The sequence below is a fragment of the Eurosta solidaginis genome, chromosome 2, assembly GCF_040869045.1.
Source record: "Eurosta solidaginis isolate ZX-2024a chromosome 2, ASM4086904v1, whole genome shotgun sequence".
Lineage (NCBI taxonomy): Eukaryota > Metazoa > Arthropoda > Insecta > Diptera > Tephritidae > Eurosta > Eurosta solidaginis.
Genome location: NC_090320.1, coordinates 70,349,073 through 70,373,216, shown reverse-complemented (window position 1 = coordinate 70,373,216; position 24,144 = coordinate 70,349,073). Strand labels below are relative to the sequence as shown.

The 24,144-nt window shown below is 39.7% G+C and overlaps 1 protein-coding gene across 4 annotated transcripts in view; it reads left to right on the top strand.

Annotated features, from left to right (window-relative positions):
* Nucleotides 1-24,144, top strand: part of LOC137242184 (glycoprotein-N-acetylgalactosamine 3-beta-galactosyltransferase 1) — an 82,384-nt gene that overhangs the window by 12,809 nt on the left and 45,431 nt on the right. For 2 of the 4 annotated variants that reach the window (XM_067769549.1, XM_067769550.1), the window contains 2 exons: nt 2,269-2,568; nt 2,690-4,004. In XM_067769549.1, coding sequence (XP_067625650.1) covers nt 2,269-2,568; nt 2,690-2,926 — 537 coding nt within the window. In that variant the 3' untranslated portion in view covers nt 2,927-4,004. Of the gene's footprint in view, nt 1-2,268; nt 2,569-2,689; nt 4,005-12,567; nt 12,759-24,144 lie in introns of those variants that run through there. The other 2 variants (XM_067769552.1, XM_067769551.1) reach the window with 2 other exon arrangements.

Here is a 24,144-nt window from a genome sequence, read left to right as displayed (position 1 = left end):
CGCCAACCGGCGCCAATTGGTCACACCAAGGGAGTTTAAATCGTTTTCCACCTGGTCCTTCCAACGGAGTGGGGGCCGCCCTCTACCTCTGCTTCCATAGGCGGGTTCCGATAGAAACACTTTCTTGGCCGGAGCATCATCTTTCATTCGCATAACATGGCCTAGCCAGCGCAGCCGCTGCGTTTTAATTCGCTGGACTATGTTGATGTCTGCGTATAGCTCGTACAGCTCATCATTAAATCTTCTTCGGTACTCGCCATCGCCAACGCGTAGAGGTCCATAAATCTTTCGAAGAACTTTTCTCTCGAACACTCCCAAAGCCGCTTCATCTGCTGTTGTCATGGTCCATGCTTCTGCCCCATATAGCAGGACGGGTACGATAAGTGACTTGTAGAGTATGATTTTCGTTCGCCGAGAGAGGACTTTACTTTTCAATTGCCTACCTAGTCCAAAGTAGCATTTATTGGCAAGATTGATTGTTATACAAGTTAAAAAATGCCAGGATTAAGTGAAACATAAAAACTAAAACGCATTTACTTGCTGATGTTGGAGATTTCTGATGAAAATGCCTGCTGTAATGTCTGCAAGGTTGCAATCCTTTGAGGATACCGCGTTTACACAATGAAATGTGCGCGTAAATTTATACAAATTGTGTAAATGATTTTTCATACAAAATTTGACAGCTCGTTTACGCACTAGATAAATTTATACGTTTACACACTTTATAAGGCATTTATACGGTTACATGAGTCCCCCTAGTATTTATTTTTAATACTTCCGCTGTTACTATTATATCAATATGTACATATGTATTTAATTAGCGAGCTTTGCTCATATTGCTTTATACAATGGTTTTTGTAATTGATATTAGAGAAAAATTGTCCTAGTAACCATCGCCGTTTGTAAACTTACAATTTTTCTCTAATATCAATTACAAAAACCATTGTATAAAGCAATATGAACAAAGCTCGCTAATTAAATACATATGATCATATTGATATAATAGTAACAGCGGAAGTATTAAAAAGAAATACTGTAAAAATCCGAACAAATGTTACTAAGCTTTCAAAAGCGCGCCTAAAAATCATATCCATACCATTAGGAATAAACTACATACAGAGTGTATGTGCCTACATGGTGATCAACAGGAATATAAACAAAAAGGCAACTCTTAGAGACCAATTGTACAGCGAACAACGGGACATTCATATGGCTTAGCAGCTAAAAGGCATCTGCCTTTGCACTGATATGAATGTTGGAGATTCGAGTTCAACGCTCAGCTCCCGAAAAGCTAGCTGATGAAGAAGTGAAATTCAGAAACATGTCCTAGTAACCATGGCTATATGTTTTATATTTTTTAAGCGAGGTCACCTCTCGACAGTGATTTGGCAAGTACTCCGAGTGTATTTCTGCAATGAGAAGCTTCTTAGTGAAAACCCATCTGCCTTGCAGATGCCCTTCGAAGTCGGCGTAAAACACGTATTTTCCGTCCCGCCAAATTTGTAGGAAAAATTTAAGGGAGCACGACGCACATTGGAAGAGAATCTCGGCCTAAAATCTCCTTGGAGGTTATCATGCCTTGCATTTATTCTTTTATTCATTGAAACAAAAGTTTTCCACGCTGATCGTGTACATACTCGTACAGGTGCGGCGTGACTCTCGTTCACAACCATGAACGACATTACTTGGTGGTGAAGTGTACCGCCACAACGGGGTATGTTTTTCGTCTCCCGCCTTATGTGTTTGGTGTGTCCATTGCATTCCCTAAATGGTGCTGAGGTAACCCTTTGTCTTTCCAATCACATCAATTAGCCTGGCGTCGGGAGCTCATTTTGAACGGGTCCGAACAATGCAGTCCTTGGGCGTAATCGTAGTAGAGAAAAGGAATTCTACTGTGAGACTTTCAATTTTTTCTTATCGTGTGTAGTTTTTATATGGCACGTCATAAGCCAGCGCTCAACATGAGTTTAGATTTCAGAGATGTTTACATATTTATTTGGCAAGCACCTTGTTTCTGAATCAGTGCCATTGATTTAGTGGCACAGTTAACTTAAAAATTAAAGGACGGGCAAAAAAAAAACTCTGCTAGTCCGGTAGTATTTTATAAACCACCTAGTACTGCTATAAGCAAAATAAGTTTTTCCCGAAATTTTAATACTTGTTATGTATTTTTAAAACAATTTTATGGCTTTTCGCTAAATAAATATATTTTTTGAATTTTTTCATACCCATCTTTAAATTATTTATCGTTTTGCTTTAAATGAATAGCCTTACATGTCTGGTGGTGCCGCCTATGTGCTCAGCAAAGAAGCCTTGCGACGATTTATGACTCTGGCATTCCACAACGCTACGCTCTGTCCGCGCCCACAAAAATTTGGCATTGAGGATTTTTATATGGGCATTTGTTTGCAGAATGTTGGAGTCCATCTTGCCGATGCCCGTTTTGCCTTGAGTAGCGACAATAAACCGAAATTTATGCCACTCGATTTACAAACTTACTTGAATCCGGATAATACAACAAAAATCTCCGATTGGTTATACAAAATGACACCGCACCGCATTGAAATTGTAAGTTGCATATTCACATGTACTACATATGCACAATTTTTGTAAATAATATTTAATTTATGCATACTTCAAATTATTGAAATATTTTTTGTACATATGTATTTTGCATTTACACTTTTAGGGCTTAAATTGTTGTTCAAATTATTCAATTGCCTTCCACTATACAAACCCCTGGAGCATGTATTTGTATGAGTATTTCATTTATCACTTACGCGCATTCGGTGTGCAGCATCATCAGAAGTCTTTGCCGAAAAAGTTGACCCTGGAAGAGGTATCAGAGTTGTTTCCAAGCAACTACACCGCAGGTGGTAAGCCGGTAGTGGATATAGCTGCGCAAAATCTACCAGATAATTATTAAATTACTTCAAAATGTGATATATGTAAATAGCATTCACGTGAACCCAGTCCTCAGCTTTTCTGGTTATATTTTTTACAAATTTTATAAAAACCAAATACACTGGAGAAATATAACCTTAAAGCAAGTACATAGGGGTGACGTGAATGTACCAATAGTATTAATTTTTTTCCATCAGGAGTATAGCAAAAACGTAATCTACAGGTGATTCTAAGAAAAATTGCTGAAGACACCATAGCTCTGAGTCCGATTTCGAGTCCCCCACTTTTGCTACATAGAAATTTTGCCATATGAATGTAGGGTTTGGCCAAAAAATCTTCATAGCTTCTGATAGAATTATAGGAAAAATATTATATTGGGCTTACATTAAAGGTATTTTACGTACATTTCAGAATCTGTATTAATATCTATAGTGTTTTTGAAGTTTAGCTTAAATTATGAAAAATTAGCCTAAAATGAACTTTTAACAACTATATTATCATTTTTAACAAATTTCTTATGGACAATTTTTTTTGTTTCCAGCTTTTTGTATTTAAATTTAAAATGGATGAACCAAATCCTTCTACATCATCTGAATCCACTTTATCACATATACTTGAACACGATATTATTGCATTTGGTTTAACAAGTCGTGATATTTTAAGATTTTATTTTTTTTCATGCTAAAATTCAAAGTAATATGTTTTCGCATAAAAATTTAACTCCTCATTGATAAATTGGTTGAAATTTGGAATAAATTGAATATTCAACTAATTGGTAGGAGTAGTATTCTAAGAAAACTAAATGTTTTAATTGAAAAATATCACGGAAGCATTAAACACAGAAAAAAGTTCAGGAATTTACAGCATTCGTACAATCAACAAATGAATTAATTACATTGGCAAATGTAAATTCAAGTTAAAAACAAGTAAAGCTGTCTAAGTTCGGGTGTAACCGAACATTATATACTCAGCGTGAGCTTCAATTGCAAATTTCATTTCCGATAAATTACTTTTCTACATAACACGTGGCACCGCCCGTTTAAAAAAAAATGTCTCCCCATTTCCTCTTACAATAAAACTTGATAAGTGAATAACATTGATTCAAAGCTATTTTTTGCTAAGTTATAGCTTATTATTCTAGTCTACTAGTCTACGACCCTTTTAAACTTGTTTTATATCTAAGTTGCCGTGGTCTTTAACCGATCCCGTCCATTTTTAACACGCTTTTATTAGCTTCGCCTGTATCTATCTATGTATCCATGTATGTATGTAAGGGAATTTTTATACTCAGTTGAGCAGAGCTCACAGAGTATATTAACTTTGATTGCATAACGGTTGGTTGTACAGGTATAAAGGAATCGAGATAGATACAGATTTCCATATATCAAAATCATCTGTATCGAAAAAAAATTCGATTGAGCTATGTCCGTCCGTCCGTCCGTCCGTCCGTCTGCCCGTTAACACGATAACTTGAGTAAATTTTGAGGTATCTTGATGAAATTTGGTATATAGGTTCCTTGGCACTCATCTCAGATCGCTATTTAAAATGAACGATATCGGACAATAACCACGCCCACTTTTTCGATATCGAAAATTTCGAAAAATTGAAAAAGTGCGATAATTCATTACCAAATACGCATTAAGCGATTAAACTTGGTAGGTGAGTTGAGCTTATGACGCAGAATAGAAAACTAGTAAAATTTTGGACAATGGGCGTGGCACCGCCCACTTTTAAATGAAGGTAATTTAGAAGTTTTGCAAGCTGTAATTTGGCAGTCGTTGAAGATATCATGATGAAATTTGGCAGGAACGTTACTCTTATTACTATATGTCTGCTTAATAAAAATTAGCAAAATCGGAGAACGACCACGCCCACTTTTAAATTTTTTTTTTTTTTTAATTCAAATTTTAAAAGAAAAGTTAATATCTTTACAGCATATAAGTAAATTATGCCAACATTCAACTCCAGTAAGGATATGGTGCAACAAAATACAAAAATAAAAGAAAATTTCAAACTGGGCGTGGCTCCGCCCTTTTTCATTTAATTTGTCTAGGATGCTTTTAATGCCATAAGTCGAACAAAAATTAACCAATCCTTGTGAAATTTGGTAGAGGCTTAGCTTCTAGGACGATAACTGTTTTATGTGAAAAAGGGCGAAATCGGTTGAAGCCACGCCCAGTTTTTATACACAGTCGACCGTCTGTCCTTCCGCTCGGCCGTCAACACGATAACTTGAGCAAAAATTGATATATCTTTACTAAACTCAGTTCACGTATTTATCTGAACTCACTTTGTATTGGTGTAAAAAATGGCCGAAATCCGACTATGACCACGCCCACTTTTTCGATATCGAAAATTACGAAAAATGAAAAAAATGCCATAATTATATACCAAATACGAAAAAAGGAATGAAACATGGTAATTGTATTGCGTCTATTGACGCAAAATATAACTTTAGAAAAAAAAAATGTAAAATGGGTGTGACACCTACCATATTAAGTAGAAGAAAATGAAAAAGTTTTGCAGGGCGAAATCAAAAGCCCTTGGAATCTTGGAAGGAATACTGTACGTGGTATTACATATATAAATAAATTAGCGGTACCCGACAGATGATGTTCTGGATCACCCTGGTCCACATTTTGGTAGATATCTCGAAAACGCCTTCACATATACAACTAAGGACCACTCCCTTTTAAAACCCTCATTAATACCTTTAATTTGATACCCATATCGTACAAACACATTCTAGAGTCACCCCTGGTCCATGTTTATGGCGATATCTCGAAAAGGCATCCACCTATAGAACTAAGGCCCACTCCCTTTTAAAATACCCATTAACACCTTTCATTTGATACCCATATCGTATAAACAAATTCTAGAGTCACCCCTGTTCCACCTTTATGTCGATATCTCGAAAAGGCGTCCACCTATAGAACTAAGGCCCACGCCCTTTTAAAATACTCATTAACACCTTTCATTTGATACCCATATCGTACAAACATATTCTAGAGTCACCCCTGGTCTACCTTTATGGAGATATCTCGAAAAGGCGTCCACCTATAAAACTAAGGCCTACACCCTTTTAAAATACTCATTAGCACCTTTCATTTGATACCCATATTGTACAAACGCATTCTAGGGTCACCCCTGGTCCACGTTTATGGCGATATCCCGAAAAGGCGTCCACCCATAGAACAAAAGCCCACTCCCTTTTAAAACACTTATTACACTCTTCGTTTGACACCCATATTGTACAAACGCATTCTAGAGTCAACCCAGGTCCACTTTTATAACGATATTCCGAAATGCGCCCACCTATAGAACTTAGGCCCACTCCCTTTTAAAATACTCATTAACACCTTTCGTTTGATACCCATATCGTACAAACAAATTCTAGAGTCACCCCTGGTCCACCTTTACGGCGATATCTCGAAAAGGCGTCCACCTATAGAACTAAGGCCCACGCCTTTTTAAAATACTCATAAACACCTTTCATTTGATACCCATATCGTACAAACAAATTCTAGAGTCACCCCTGGTCTACCTTTATGGAGATATCTCGAAAAGGCGTCCACCTATAGAACTAAGGCCCACACCCTTTTAAAATACTCATTAACACCTTTCATTTGATACCCATATCGTAAACAAAAATTCTAGAGTCACCCCTAGCCCACCTTTATGGCGATATCTCGAAAGGGCATCCACCTATAGAACTAAGGCCCACTCCCTTTTAAAATACTCATTAACACCTTTCATTTGATACCCATATCGTACAAACAAATTCTAGAGTCACCCCTGGTCCACCTTTACGGCGATATCTCGAAAAGGCGTCCACCTATAGAACTAAGGCCCACGCCTTTTTAAAATACTCATAAACACCTTTCATTTGATACCCATATCGTACAAACAAATTCTAGAGTCACCCCTGGTCTACCTTTATGGAGATATCTCGAAAAGGCGTCCACCTATAGAACTAAGGCCCACACCCTTTTAAAATACTCATTAACACCTTTCATTTGATACCCATATCGTAAACAAAAATTCTAGAGTCACCCCTGGCCCACCTTTATGGCGATATCTCGAAAGGGCATCCACCTATAGAACTAAGGTCCACTCCCTTTTAAAATACTCATTAACACCTTTCGTTTGATACCCATATCGTACAAACAAATTCTAGAGTCACCCCTGGTCCACCTTTACGGCGATATCTCGAAAAGGCGTCCACCTATAGAACTAAGGCCCACGCCTTTTTAAAATACTCATAAACACCTTTCATTTGATACCCATATCGTACAAACAAATTCTAGAGTCACCCCTGGTCTACCTTTATGGAGATATCTCGAAAAGGCGTCCACCTATAGAACTAAGGCCCACGCCTTTTTAAAATACTCATAAACACCTTTCATTTGATACCCATATCGTACAAACAAATTCTAGAGTCACCCCTGGTCTACCTTTATGGAGATATCTCGAAAAGGCGTCCACCTATAGAACTAAGGCCCACACCCTTTTAAAATACTCATTAACACCTTTCATTTGATACCCATATCGTAAACAAAAATTCTAGAGTCACCCCTGGCCCACCTTTATGGCGATATCTCGAAAGGGCATCCACCTATAGAACTAAGGCCCACTCCCTTTTAAAATACTCATTAACACCTTTCATTTGATACCCATATCGTACAAACAAATTCTAGAGTAACCCCTGGTCCACCTTTATGGCGATATCTCGAAAAGGCGTCCACCTATAGAACTAAGGCCCACACCCTTTTAAAATACTCATTAGCACCTTTCAAATGATACCCATATTGTACAAACGCATTCTAGAGTCACCCCTGGTCCACGTTTATGGGGATATCCCGAAAAGGCTTCCACCCATAGAACAAAGGCCCACTCCCTTTTAAAACACTTATTACACTTTTCGTTTGACACCCATATTGTACAAAAGCATTCTAGAGTCAACCCAGGTCCACTTTTATAATGATATTCCGAAATGCGTCCACCTATAGAACTTAGGCCCACTCCCTTTTAAAATACTCATTAACACCTTTCATTTGATACCCATATAGTACAAACAAATTCTAGAGTCACCCCTGGTCCACGTTTATGGCGATATCTCGAAAAGACGTCCACCTATAGAACTTAGGCCCACTCCCTTTTAAAATTATCATTAACACATTTCATTTGATACCCATATCGTACAAACAAATTCCCGAGTCAGGCCTGGTCCACCTTTATGGCGATATCCCTAAATGGCGTCCATCTATACATCTATGGCCCACTTCCTCTTAAAATACTCTTTAATACCTTCCATTTGATACACATGTCATACAAACACATTCCAGGGTTACCCTAGGTTCCTTTTACAACATGGTGATTTCCCTTACTTTGTCTCCACAGCTCTCAACTGAGTATGTAATGTTCGGTTACACCCGAACTTAGCCTTCCTTACTTGTTGAACTTAATTTTCACCATGATCATATGTATTTAATTAGCGAGCTTTGCTTATATTGCTTTATACAATGGTTTTTGTAATTGATATTAGAGAAAAATTGTAAGTTTACAAACGGCGATGGTTACTAGGACATTTTTCTGAATTTCACTTCTTCATCAGCTAGCTTTTCGGGAGCTGAGCGTTAAACTCGATTCTCCAACATTCATATCAGTGCAAGCCTTTTAGCTGCTAAGCCATATGAATGTTCCGTTGTTCGCTGTACAATTGGTCTCTAAGAGTTGCCTTTTTGTTTATATTCCTTTTGATCACCATGTAGGCACATAAACTCTGTATGTAGTTTATTCCTAATGGTGTGGATATGATTTTTAGGCGCGCTTTTGAAAGCTTAGTAACATTTGTTCGGATTTTTACAGTATTTGTTTTTAATACTTCCGCTGTTACTATTATATCAACATGAATAGAAAGCGACCTATGATGTCCGATTTGGCTCATATTTGGAACAAATATTACATACAGTCCGGTGGAAGTGATATAAAAATATTTTGGAGTTGGAGGAGGGACAAGCATACGTGGCGCAGAGTTGAGTAAAGTCTTTGGATAGATTATATATTGAGGACTTAGATTGTAACAAATTGTCAGGAAAGTCCTTTTAATAATGAGTCTCTAAATGATCTAAATAGGCAATTAAATAAAAACTAAAAACTTGAAAAGAAAATAATAAAAAAATAATTTTAAATTAAACGGTTTTATACAATACTTACATGAAGTAATAATAATACTAAAAGCTAGAAAATAATTAGGTAGGTCCTAGGTACTAGTCATCACATTCCTCGTCAATCTAGGGCGTTGAGCAGACAACTAAATAAAAGCGTTGGACGCGTAAAAATTCTATTGATAGTCGTATATAAGACCAACTGAACCCTAATCAGGTGATGCTACGCCTCACATTTTTAGAAATTTCACGCAGAACGCTTTTATTTAATGGTAGCATACAAGCAGCTCCGTCAACGCTGTCAAAAGTTGCTTGGAAGTAGAGACCAAGCCGATTGCCTTCTTGATTTCCTTAGCTAAGGAGGGAGAAAGAGGGAAAACAATTCGAGTCATAGCATTAAACCGCTCGAAATCAAAATACTAAAAGAAAGGGCATCTGCGGAACTGTCTGATTATATCGATATTTTTCGCCTTAACTTTTGCCTTCTTAGCCTGGGCAGCGATAACAATATTTTGGCGCGTTATAAATCAGTAAAAGAAGCAGCGGAAAACCAGCTAATTCGTCCTTTTTATCTTTATTGATATATTTAGCAGAGGAGGATGGACTAAAACGGTTGAAAGTGGTCATATGAAATCGTTTCCGAGATGGTTGGGCTAGTAACTTAATGTGCTTGTTACCGAAACGCAACGGATCTATATCCGGAAAAGGACTATCAACTTTGGTAACACTGAACAAAACCTTCGGGGAGTATCTTTATCGCTACAAGAAAAATAAGAAAGAGACTTACTAGGCATGCCAACCCCGTTATTCCGATAGCCCAGGCTTTCTTAAGTCCCGATAATCCCAGAGTTATTTGGAAGTTATCCCAGAATTTCTGTGTTTTGTAACATATCACGAAATATAAGAAATATGAGCCCAAAGTCCTCTTTTGTAGCAAAGAAGCAACATTGAAAAACTTATAGTGTCTACCGCCCTTTTCTGAATAAAAAGTTGAAACATTTTATGCGAATTATGAAATATCGCGAACTTCGCGTATAGTTTTAAACTATGTTTATTAATTTTATGTTACAGAATGAAAACAATTTTTTTAAAAAGCTACCATTGCAATAGAAAATATTGCGACGATTTAAAAAAGATGAAAACTTTCGATCGTCAGTCGATTTATTTTAATAACCGTGTTACCTAAAGTTACGTTAACTATTATGTCCACAGTTCGCGAAAAGTCTTGGAAGGTAGATTAGGTTAGGTTAGGTTAAGAGGGCGTGCGTGGGTGTTACCCACACTTCCACTCGGATATATTTTTGTCCATTGTGAGTGCCCTCAGTAAGTACAGGGTGGCGGCAAATTTGTTTACCCCATTACCTCTTAGTGGTCCTCAACGAACCACTTGCTTTCCCTGATGAACCCAAGAAGAAGCGAGACGTTCACCTTCCCAACCTCTGCCGGGCTGTCGAAGAAGCGTGCGCCCAGAAATCTGAGCCTTCGTCTTTGAAGCGCCGGGCATCGGCAGAGAAAGTGGTGGATCGACTCCTCTTCCTTCTCATCCTGACAGCTTCTGCAGAGGGAGCTTGTTGGTATTCGCCACCGTCGGAGCATTGGTGCGATAGCACAATGACCTGTGATGACACCCGTAAGCACGCTCACCACAGATTTGTTCAGTTTGAGAAGGTAGCTGGTGCCCTTCATATCCAAGCATGGCCTATTGGTCCATAGCAAGTCCGTTGCCCTGTTCTCATATTCGTCGGCTCTCCCTAGGAGACAACTCGGCGGCGGTCGGACGGAGCTGTCCACCTAACTTATGTCTAAGTCGGAACCTTTCCTAGCCATCTCATCCGTGAGTTCATTCCCTTCAATGCCGCTGTGGGCAGGGACCCAGCAAAGGGAGACATTGAGATGACTTATAGAAGCCGGGGAGGCTCTACACCCCCGCACGATGTCCGATTTTATCATGTTGGGCTCTAATGCCCTTAAGGCGTCTTGGCTGTCAACAAAGATTGTTACGTCGGTCTTGGAGACCGCACTATCTTGGAGCAGCTTTGCCGCTCTGTCTATGGCATAGACCTCGGCTTGGAATACACTGCGTGCGTCAGGAAGTCGGGATGATTGGCTTAGTTGTAGATGTGTTGAGTACATCCCAGCTCTAGTTCCCTTTTCCATTTTCGAGCCGTCGGTGTATATTGTGATGCCCCTGCCGTTGTCTAGGCGTACTTCCCATTCCTCCCATGAAGGATATCGTATGTTCTGAACCTGGAAGTCCAAAACCCCTGTGATGTGGTCTGTTTTAGATAATAGGGCGGTTATTATTCCGTTTAATTGCCCCTTCGTCATATCATCCAGAATCGCTGCGTGTCTTTGCTTAGCTGTTTTCCACTTGTTGGATTCTCTTAGTCGTAGAACTCCTCTAGCGGCTAATCCCTGCACGAAGACTTGTAGAGGCGTCAAGTGAAAGATTACAGTTAGCGCTTCCTGAGGTGCGCTGCTCACGGCGCCTGATATTCCCAGGCATGCCAAACTTTGTACCTTCCCAATCCTCTGTTGATTACTCTTTTTGTTTAGCGCCTTCCACCAGACTGGAGCTCCATATGTTAGTATCGGTCGAATGACTGTGCTGTACATGCCATGAATGACATGTGGTGCCAGTCCCCAGTTTCGCCCAGAAGCCCTTTTGCAGGCGTAGTATGCTGCTAGAGCTTTCTTTGATCTCATCTCAACGTTCCTTCTCCAGCTTAACTTGGAATCGAGTATACTTCCAAGATATTTCGCTTTCGAAGATAGGTTTAACGTTGTGTCGTTTAGCCTCGGTAAGTTAAAGGAGGTTATATTTGTCTTTGTCGGGGCGATAGCACCCCGTCTTGGGGGGTGCCTGTGGTGGTCATTTTGCCAATAGAACCAGTCTTGGAAGGTAAATAAGTTTTATTTTTTAATATTAAGCACAAAATTTGTTATAATTCAATGAATTAAATAAATAAATGCAAGGCGCGATAACCTCCGAAGAGATCTAAGGCCGAGCTTCTCTTCCAATTTGGCCGGACGGGCCTACATGTTTTATACCGACTCCGAACGGCATCTGCAAGGCAGATGAGTTTTCACTGAGAGCTTTTCATGGCAGAAATACACCCGGAGCACTTGCCAAACACTACTGGGGGCAACCCCGCTTAGAAAAATTTTCTTCTAATTGAAAAACCGTATTTATAAAATTTTGAAGTTGCTTTGCCCGGGGTGTGAACCCAGGACATACGGTGTGGTAGGCGGAGCACGCTACCATCACACCACGGTGGCCGCCATTCAATGAATTAATAAATTTATATTGAGCACATGATCTTGTGTCTTTTTTAAATCGAAATTGCTTTGAAATATTTACCTTATATTCCTTTATGAAATATGTATATATACAAATCTGTGTGCCTGCATTTTTTTGTTTTGTTACCAATTAATTATACTTTTAAATAAAATTTTTTATAAAAATATGTTTGTTTATTTATTTTGCTGTTACAGAGTTCCACAAGAAGAAATGATTAACCATTTTCAAGCTAAGCCATTGCAAAATAATTAATATATAAATCTCGGGACTGACACGGCATTGCAATACAGGGGTTCCTTAAATTCCGCTATAATAAAAATCCAAAAAAAAAATGGCACCCGCGAACCCCAAGTAAGCTCCGCCTCTGCCTATTTTGTACACCGCTATGCAAACTACCACACTGGCTCTCAAACTGATTCTTGAATAATAAAATTATGACACTGGCTCTCAAACTGATTCTTGAATAATAAAATTATGGTTCGCCTAAAAGTATACACCATCATATGTTAAAACTTCTTATTATTACAGGCTCGTTTCTTTAGTCTATTGATGGGTTCTTATAAAAAAGATTGCAGCTAACTACAAACTTAGCGCAAGTCATTTTGTACAGGGAAATTTAAGCTAAAGTTGCAACGGTTAAATTATCTGAAGTGTATTAGAATTTGCTGATGGTGAAAACTTTTTTAGTTTTACACTCTTTTATTGACATAAAAAACATAAACATTAGCAAATAAAAAAATGTGTTGATATTTTTTTCGAAATTTTAGCAGTTTTTAGAACTTTTCTTCATAACTGGTGATGGCGTTGGATGATTTTGCTAAGTTTTGGCACCCTTGTCATTGATCCCGTCTTCTTTCTTTTCTCGTTTTTAAATTATTATTAGTAAATATTTATGTGTCTAACTTCTATTTGCCTTTATAACATTTTGGTTTTACTTCTCTCATAATGGCTTCTGCCAAAACTAATAACATGAAAACTTTTTAACAATTTTTGTTGTTCTATCGGTCTACTGTTGTTGTTGTTGTAGCAATGCTCGCCCCACCTAATAGCCGCGACCGATCACAGATTGTCACCAATATCCTCTAACGGGAGTCCAAGGAAACTTGCCGTTTCAACAGGGGTGGACCATAAGGAAAGGGGCGTTAGAGGCGTTGGTTCCACATTACAATTAAAGAGATGGTTGGTGTCATGTGGGGACAAATGGCAAGCGGGGCATACATTTTGTATGTCGGGGTTGATTTTGGATAGGTAAGAGTTTAACCTGTTACAGTATCCAGAACGAAGTTGAGCAAGAGTGACACGCGTTTCCCCGGGGGGTATGCGTTCCTCTTCCGCGAGTTTTGGATACTTTTCTTTAAGTACTGGATTAACCGGGCAATTCCCGGCATAAGGTCCGACGCCTGTTTATGGAGTTCACCAAGGACCTGCTTGTGTTTTTTCACTTCATACGGCTGGGTTCTCAGGTACCGTATTTCCTCAAAATGCTTACGGAGATGACTCCTTAAGCCCCTAGGCGGTGCTGGTTCATCAATCAGATGTCTGTTGGGATGCCCAGGTTTCTGGGTATTCAACAGGAACTGTTTGGTCAGCATCTCATTTCTCTCCCAGATGGGGAGTATTCTCGCCTCATTATGCAGGTGGTGTTCTGGGGACATAAGAAGACAGCCCGTGGCGTTTCTGAGAGCAGTATTTTGGCAGGCCTGTAGTTTCCACCAGTGGGTAATTTTTAGGCTTGGCGACCATATGGGTGACGCGTAGCACGTAATCGGCTGGCTAATTGCTTTGTATGTAGTCATGAGCGTTTCTTTATCTTTTCCCCAGGTACTGCCAGCGAGGGATTTGAGGATTTTGTTACGGCTCTGAATTCGCGGAACAATTGCGGCTGCGTGCTCACCATAAGGAGAAGCCTATTTCTATATGGTGGCAAATGCATACTTGAATCCCAGTTAAGACCACGTAGTGCAAATATAATGAATTGCTTCTGTACCAACTCAATACGCTTTATAGAGTTTTGATACTCTGGGCACCATTTTCCATTTCTCGGGTATGACAAAGGTGGAAAGAGACAGGTTGAAGACATGCGCTAAATATTTGAAACCCTCTTTCCCTAGGCTTTTAAGCATCGGCATGGCTATGCCATCTGGACCCACTGCTTTGGATGGTTTAGCACGACCAATGGCGTCCTCAACCTCTTTAGCGGTGATGGTGATTGGTTATGCGCTGAATTTGTGTTTATGTGCGTGTCTATTGGCTCTCCGTCTATCTTTGTCGACCGTAGGATGCATTATATATTGTCGGCAGAAAGCGCTCGCGCATTTTTTCTCATCCGACAGCACTTTGTCGCCAAAGGCGATGGAAACTTTGTCTTTGTGCTTAGTCGGATTCGATAGGGACTTTACGGTGGACCAAAGTTTACCCACACCGGTAGAGAGGTTACAACCTCTTAGGTGCTCCTCCCATTTCGCCCGCTTGTGTTCATCCACAAGCAATCTGATGCGTTGGTTTATATACCTTATTTGGGGGTCGCCTGGTTCAAGCTGTCTTATAAGGTCACGTTCTCTCGCTAAGTTATCGGCCTCAGCCGGGAAGTGGGGCCAGATTTCGCGAATTCTCCCGGCGGGAATGAAACGTGCCTAGGCGGATTCAATGACCTTACGGAAGGCACGCTCCCCTTGGCGGGCATCAGTCGGGATAGGGAGGGCAGCAAAGCGGTTGTCTGTAAAAGATTTATATTCTTCCCACTTTCCTTTTCTGAAGTTTATGAAAGTGCGTTTTTCAGTGACGATGAAGTCGGCGGTACGCTCGAGCGAAATAAGTATGGGCAGGTGGTCCGATGCCAATGTTACCATCGGCTGCCAGTTGACGCAGCTTACGAGTTCTGCGCTCACGATTGATATATCTGGCGAGCTGTGACAGCTTCCTACCATATGTGTGGGGGCGTCTCCGTGTATTGTGCAGAACGTCGTTTCTTCTATTTGATCCGCCAACATCTCACCCCTACTGTCCGCCCGCAAGTTTGAATGCCATAGATCATGATGGGCATTGAAATCGCCTAAGATAATGCGATTGTTGCCAGTGAGTAAGGCCCTGATATTAGGGCGGTATCCACTGGGGTAACAGGTGGCAGGAGGGATGTAGATGTTGATGATTTCTAGGTTTGCATCGCCTGACCGGACAGATAGGACTTGACGTTCTAAGACATTGTCCCTGCGGTCGATGCCAGGATCAAATATATAATATTCACAGAGTGGTGTATGATAAACGCGAGGCCGCCTCCATTTCCGCTCTCGCGGTCTTTCCTGTGGACATTATATCCAGAGCAGGTCTGCAATGCAGATCTTGCTGTGAGTTTAGTCTCTTGAATCGCAGCAATGCGGATGTTGTGCCGCTTCATGAAATCGACTATCTCCGTAATCTTCCCAGTTAGTCCATTACAGTTTAACTGCAGAATTCTGAAGTGCATAGACGCCGCCACTCTGGGGGTAAGTGACGGGTGACTACACCTGGGTTGTGGAAGGCCAGGACGCAATTGCTGTTGTGGCCCTGGGACTGGGCGTCCTTGGGCAAACATTGGGGTACCCGGATGATTTGGGTTTGCGACCTGGCAACATGGCGCGATTAAACCCGTCGGGGTTTGCCGTCGCGGAGACCAGAACATCTAGGAAAGTGGCACCACCCAAGGCAGGAGCTGCATTGGGCGGATGTCGCAAACCTATATATTCTGTGCTGGAAGACGGTGCAAACGGAGGTAGGGACTAAGAGTCTGTTTCCCTGCACGATTGCTGCCGGAAAAGAGTGGGGGGGGGGGGGGGAGAAGACGGGGGCAGGGGCAGGGGCTGATGCTCAGCATTGCTACCAACTCTACTACGAAGGTAGTAGTTATGAGTGGTATCAGCTGTTTTAGTTGTTGGCGCCGTGGGGCGCGAGCAGCAGCGGGTACTTGATGTGGCTTGTTGAGCAGCGGGGCTGCTGGAAGGTAGTGGGGAGGGGGGGGGGGGGGGCGCTTAGGCGTAGACTACGGGACGCCCTTGGGCGTGAACAGCAAGGAGCCACAAAAGATTTATAAAAGTTACGTGGACGTCGGGTTTTGGGATCAAGCCCAGAACAACCTGTCCGATGCAACCATCCCTTGCACGAGACACACTGAACAGAGTATGACCGTCCTAAAAAGATTCTTCTCCGGCAGGTGCAGCAAAACCATTTCTCAGGACCGGGGTCTTGAGACAGACCCGGATTGGATTCGATGCCTTCCCGGAGTAAGAGAGTATGGAGCCGTCCTGCTGCAAGGAGCTGCTGGGAGGATGACAATTTGTGGGAGGGACGAAACAAATTAAATGGGGTCACACTGAAATGACAGTCCTTGGTCGGGAAAAATCCCGAGTCGCTCCGGTACCTAGAACCGACTGCTTTGGGATGCGGTCTACTGATTTGTAAGATCGCTAGTTTGAATCGAGCTCAAGGCCTAACAATAATTATTTTATCATTGTTATTCTTACGATATATTAATTCTTAATTGATATAACAACAAAAATTGTTAATACATCCCAGATCACGGGGAAAAAGTGTCAATAAAATATACACTATGGCATCATCGCCATAAACAAGTCCAATTTTCACAACTATTCGGCAACAGATGCCGCAGTGCTATGAATATCAATTGGCAAGAACCGAATAGAAGTAGAAATAATGAAGGCAAATAAACAGCCGCTGTGATAGCTGAATGCTTATAGCAGAGGCGCCTAAACATTGCCGATGAAGGGATTTAACAGTTCCCGAAATGGATCTATACAACGAGCTTTTTGGCAGTTGTCCAAATTTTTTCTTTCTTCTATTCTAATTTAAAATGTTTTCAATTAAGGAAAAATATATCATAACAATAATAAAAATAAAATAATTATTGTTAGGCCTTGAGCTCGATTCAAACACGCGAAAACTATTTCACAACAGACAGAAGACGTCTTCCTTTTTCTTAAAAAACAAAGCAGTTTTCAAAGGAGTTTTAACTGTTCGAATTTACACGGCATTCGTGTAAATGATTTTAATTTATTACTCAATGACAGATATGGTTCAGCTTCCTTTTTATACCCAGCTTTACTTGTACACAGAGTATTATAACTTTGATTGGATAACGGTTGCTTATAAAGGTAAAAAGGAACCGAGAAAGATATAGGCTATATTTTATCTATATATAAAATTTGATTAAGTGATGTCCGTCCGTCCATCCGTTAAAACAATAACTTGAGCAAATATTGAGATATCTTCACCATATTCGGTATAAGGGCTTATCTGGACCCAGAATATATTTGTATTGAAAATAAGCGAAATCGGACGATACCCACTTTTTCGATATCGAAAATTTGGAAAAATGAAAAATGGTCAGAAAGCGAGAACATTTGAAAAAAATTCCAAAAGTTCACTGTTGTGTACATAATACAGACTTACAATGTAAATTGGGAAATGACATATGATATCATTATAAAATACACATCTTCGGTATTGTTATATTATTTTAGACATCTCTCCACGACAAAACTTACCCGAACCAACGCCGGCTACGCGATCCAAAGTATTTCTGCGCAGAATGTCTTTCGGATTATAAGGTGCACCCATATTTTTATTATTTTATTGTCAGTCACACTTATGTGGAAAGTAATGTTGAATCGCTTTGCTAATACTGGACTCATGCAGAGTGTTCTGCGCAGAAATCATATGGATCCCGCCAAAGATTATAAATCAATCCGGTTTTTTGTTTTTATGCCAATATCTTTTGATAGAAGCAACATTTTTATTATCTCGGGTTATATATACCGAGCTCAAAACGCGTTTTTCTATCCCCCTTCCTACATTTTTGGACTGGTTTAGCAGTCACAACCTTATGTGAAACCTGGGCTGAAGTATTCTAATAAATTATCTAGCAGAGGTTTTAAGGAATGCTTTCCATTTGGAATAATTATTCCTTTGATTGTTGCCCCTGAGGATTCCGACACATTTTTGTTAGTTCGCTATAATAAATAAAAATGTTTAGTCCTTATTTCTTTTTGCATTCCGCACTAATTATTCATTTTTTCATTCCTATTTTTTATTCCATTCATTATACTTCAACACTCGTAGGAAAGCATTCCTTTTGCTTCTCAATATTATTATTCACTTGCGGACGGCTTTCGTATTTTGTTATTCCACATGAGGAATGCAAAAAGGAATACTAAGTCCGCACTAACAAAAAGGAATAATGACTAAAAAATACATTCATTATACCAAAAAATAAGAATAAAGGCTACAATCCAAACTAGGAGGAGTCTCCCCTCTCCCCCGGCAAAGCCATCGCAGCTGTGTAAATCTGTGATACAGATATAAACTCTTCGGTCAAATACATGTTTTTCCTTAGGAATTTCTATAAAAACACCTAATATGCATGGAAATTTTCTTCTTTATCTTAAAAATTCATATGATAAATTGAGGAAAAATTTCTTTGACTGTTGCAAAAAATTCCTTCAATATTTATCTTCTAGGGAAGTTTTTTTTGAGTGTTCATTTCATATTTTGCATATCGGTAGCCACAACCGGTAGAGCTTAAACATTTAGTGGCGAATATTAGCAGTTCTAACATCATTATGCTGTCAGTACATAAATACAACGTCAGTAAGCCATTTACCCACACACATATAAGGCAACGAAGAATATTTCACACAAATAACCAGCAGCTCGAAGCGAAAAGATTATTTCACATACACATATGAAGCCAGAAGATAAGAGCGAAGAAGAAAGAGAAACAATCACACATCACGTTATCATCAGTTAAGAGCAGAAGCTGTTACTCATACATACACATGCATATAGCTAGAAGAAAAACATAAACTACAGATATACATGTATATAGCTAAATAAGATGAGATACAAATGTTACAGAAGGAATGCTCGTGCATAGTTTAGACCTTAAGAGAAATAGGTGAACGAGATAAACTGAGAGTATAAAAGCAGAGCGGTGCAAGCGATGATAGATCAGTTTGATTTAAACGCGCTTTTAGTGAAGTACGGGATAATTGTAATTGTGATGTAGGGTTGTAAATAAAGACCTTTTTGCCATACTGAATATTGGAGTTATTTATTCGACAGTTCAATGATTCGAACGTTAACAGAAGGTGCATAATAATCGGAATTTCCCACACTTCGTTTCAGTATTTTGCTTAGATGTCGATAATAAATGTCTGGCTTAGAAGTATAATTACAAATTCTATTGTACGAGCATTGAAAAGAAATTCGTTAATTTCGGCCGATTTTCGAATTACTCTCTTTATTAATTTTCACCGTCAATATGTTTTATATATATCCCACCTCAACGTACCGAGGAAGAAGATTTTCAAATTATAATCAGCTTGAGAAATGAAAGTTAACAAGTACGGAAGTCTAAGTTCGGGTGTAACCGAACATTACATACTCAGCTGGGAGATTTGGAGACAAAATAAGGGAAAATCGCCAAGTAGGAAAATGAACATAGGGTAACCCTGGAATGTGTTTGTATGACATGGGTATCAAATGGAAGGTATTAAAGAGTATTTTAAAAGGGAGTGGGTCATAGTTCTATAGGTGGACGCATTTTCGAGATATCGCCATAAAGGTGGACCAGGGGTGACTCTAGAATGTATTTGTACGATATGGGTATCAAATTCAAGGTATTAATGAGGCTTTTAAAAGGGAGTGGTGGGTGGACGCCTTTTCGAGATATCGTCATAAATGTGAACCAGGGGAGACTATAGAATGTGTTTGTACCATATGGGTATCAAAAGAAAGGCGTTAATGAGTATTTGAAGTTGGAGTGGGCCTTAGTAGTATAGGTGGACGCCTTTTCGAGAGATCACCGTAAAGGTGGACCAGGGGGACTCTAGAATGTGCTTTTACGATACGGGTATCAAATCCAAGGTATTAATGAGGCTTTTAAAAGGGAGTGGGCTTTAGTTCTATAGGTGGACGCCTTTTCGAGAGAACGCCATAAATGTGGACCAGGGGTGACTCTAGAATGTGTTTTTAGGATATGGGTATGAAATTCAAGGTATTAATGAGGCTTTTAAAAGGGAGTGGCCCCTAGTCGTATATGTGAAGGCGTTTTCGAGATATCTTAAAAATGTGAACCAGGGTGACCCAGAACATCAATTGTCGGGTACCTCTAATTTATTTATATATGCAATACCACGAACAGTATTCCTGCCTGCTTTTCATTTCGCCCTACAGAACTTTTTCATTTTCTTCTACTTAATATGGTAGGTGTCACATCCATTTTACAAAGTTTTTGCTAAAGTTATGTATACTTTGCGTCAAAAAACAATCCAATCACCATGTTTCATCCCTCTTTTCGTATTTGGTATAGAATTATGGCATTTTTTTAAATTTTTCAAAATTTTCGATATCGAAAAAGTGGGCGTGTTCATAGTCGCATTTCGCCCATTTTTTATACCAAGATAAAGTCAGTTCAGATAAGTACGTGCACTAAGTTTAGTAAAGATATATCGATTTTTGTTCAAGTTTCGTGTTAACGGCCGAGCGGAAGGGCAGACGGACGACTTTGTATAAAAACTGAGCGTGGCTTCAACCGATTTCGCTCTTTTTCGCAGAAAAAAGCTATCATCATAGAAGCAATGCCCTTACCAAATTTCATTAAAAGTATTGTTGTGTATGCAAATTCAAATTTACTAACAACAATGAATTTTTATTCTCAGTGTAAAACTAACTTTATTAATTGATATATTTGACGTTGTAATTTTTGTAAATATGGCAATGCTGAATTATGCCATCAGAAATAAAATGTCATTAGGTTTAGAGCAATCATGCATATCTCAACGGCTCCGGAATTGTGTGAGTATAAATAACCTAATATTAAACATAACATCTGGCGACGAGAAAAAATAAAGATATGGCTCAGGAATTTTACAAAAAATTGTTGGAGGAGCAACGTACCTTCACAATGAATGTGCTAAAAGAGCAGAAGGCGTGGATGGACAGCTTTGCAAAGAGATCTCCAGGCCAAGATACCACTCTCGTTCCAGCTTTTGCACAATTTAACAACCAACAGCAGAAATGGGACTCATTTTGAAGCAACATTTCTCTGCTTACGCGGTAATTGACGCCAACAAGCAGAAATCATTTTTCTTATCTTAGTTGGGCAATGACGCTTACGAAACTCTCAAAAAGCTGGTAGGTGTAGACGAGTTACAATAACAAACATTTAGTGAGCTCTCAGCAAAATTAACAGAGTTTTATAAAGAAAAAGTCCATGTAGTTGCAGCTCGTTATGAATTTCATAAAGCTGAAATGGGTAGTCGTACATATAAAGAATGGATTGCCGAACTACGAAGCATGGCCCGGCAATTTGATTTTGTGTGCAAAAAAGAAAATTGTCTACATGATTTCTCCGATGACATAATCAGGGACAAATTAATTTTGAAGTCACCGCATGACGCAGTTCGTACAGCTGCATTACAAAAGCCGCAGTCAACGTTGGCAGAAGTGCAGCTAATCGCCGAGTCATATGAAACAACAACTAAAACTGTGAGTACAATCAAAGACAAAACGGACACTGCAAATGCAATAGACAGCAACGGAGTTTATTCGATGACAACAAAAGAGACAGAAAAATCAAATATGCGTAACAAAAACAAAAAATCTAATAAAAAACTGAAATACCGTTCATGCAAAGGTTGTGGCGTCTCACATAATCGTGATGATTGCAAAAATTTAAAAACGCTGTTTGCAGAGGTTGCGGTAAAACAGGTCATATCATAGCTGTGTGTTTATCGAATGAAAAAAAGAACGAACATAAGCAGAACAAAGTTACCAAAAACAACAAAAGTGAGAAAGGTGACAAAATAGAATATATTTCAACGGCATTTTCGGTAGCTAGCCCAGCAAGCAACAAAAGTAAGAAACGTTTTGTCCATGTTTTGGTTAACGGCAAAACGATTGAGTTTCAGATGAATTCTGGTGCAGAAGTCTCAGTAATAACACTAGACACTTACGAAATGTTAAATAAACCGCCAATAAAACAATGTTCGCGTGCACTATACGGGTACGGTCATACGCAAATCGAAACTTTGGGAGAAATCTCTGCAAAAATTCGATACGGGTTAGTAGAAAAAATACTGCCTTTAGTAGTTTCTAATGTGCGCGGTTCTAGCAATTTATTTGGGGTAGATTTATTCGAAGAATTGGGCTTCAAAATTGTGCAAGTTGATATCTTGGCTGTCAGGTCGGTCAAAAAGTTGCAAACACTTCTGACTACCTTCGCAGAGGTGTTTACACCAGCACTTGGTGCAATGAATTCAGTGAAAGCTTCGATTAAACTTAAGCAAAACGCAGTGCCTAAGTTCAGTAAGAGTATGCCCATTCCTTTTGCACAGCTGCCAAAATTTAAAGAGGAAGCTCAACGGTTATCACAAGCAGGTATTTGGCAGCAAATTACCTTCAGCGACTGGGCATCTCCTATTGTGTTAGCAACAAAACCAGACGGATCGATACGCATCTGTGGAGATTTTAAAAAAGGGGTGAACCAGCAGATTGATGTAGATCAATATCCTTTACCTGCTAGAGAGTGCCTGCTGCATACCATTCGACATGGCAAATATTTTTCTAAGATTGACTTCCGTGATGCATACCTGCAAATGGAGCTCGACGAAGATTCGAAAAAAATTCTGGTGGTCAACACACCGCTTGGGTTATTTCAGTACCAGCGATTACCGTATGGAGTGGCAAGCGCCCCAGCCATGTTTCAGAAACATCTAGAGCAGCTATTGTGTGGAGTTGATGGATGCGCAAATTACATAGATGACATTATCATCGCCAGTGCAAACGAACAAGAACACCTTGAGCGCTTAGCCAAAGTGCTTCAGATACTCAAAGCAGCGGGTATCAAATGCAAGAAAGAGAAATTTGAGTTTCTCAAAACTAAATTAACATACTTGCAAAATGCTAGCCCATTTTCGAGAAGACTTACCAATAGTTGTTGCTACGGACGCATCATCGTATGGAATTGGAGCCGTGCTTTCGCACATCCATCCAGATGGTACGGAGCAACCGATCGCTTTTGCCTCGAAGACCCTAAACCGTCATCAAGAAAACTATAGCCAAATTGAAAAGGAGGGTTTGGCAATAATATTCGGAGTGAAAAAATTTCATCAGTTTTTATACGGGCACAAGTTTACGCTTATTACGGATCACAAACCATTAGTCAGTATATTTAGCCCAGTTAAAAACCTTTCAACAATGACGGCACAACGTATACAGCGGTGGGCTATTACGCTCATGGGGTACCAATTTGAAATTAAGTATCGCAAAACAACCGATCATGCAAATGCAGACGCTTTATCGAGATTGCCATCGGGTCCTGACGAAGACTTCGACAATGGCGAACTTAATCAAGTTGCTACTATTGAAACTCCAATTAATGCCGAGCTCATTCGCGCAAGCACCAAAAGTGACCCAATACTGCAGAGAGTTAAACAATACATTCAGAACGGGTGGCCTGAGAAGTTGAATCCGAACGACGAGGATCTTAGGTCGTATTTTGCTCGTAAATGGTCATTAATTGTTCAAAATGATTTTGTTTTATTACAGAGTGAACAAGTTTTGCGCCATCTACATGACGGACATTGGGGTGTGGTCAAAATGAAGCAACTGGCACGACAACACTGTTGGTGGGCCGGAATCGACAAGGACATCGGGAGGGTAGCAGCTGGATGTGAAAACTGCAAACTAGCTGGTCCAAGTGATAGGCGGCAATATTC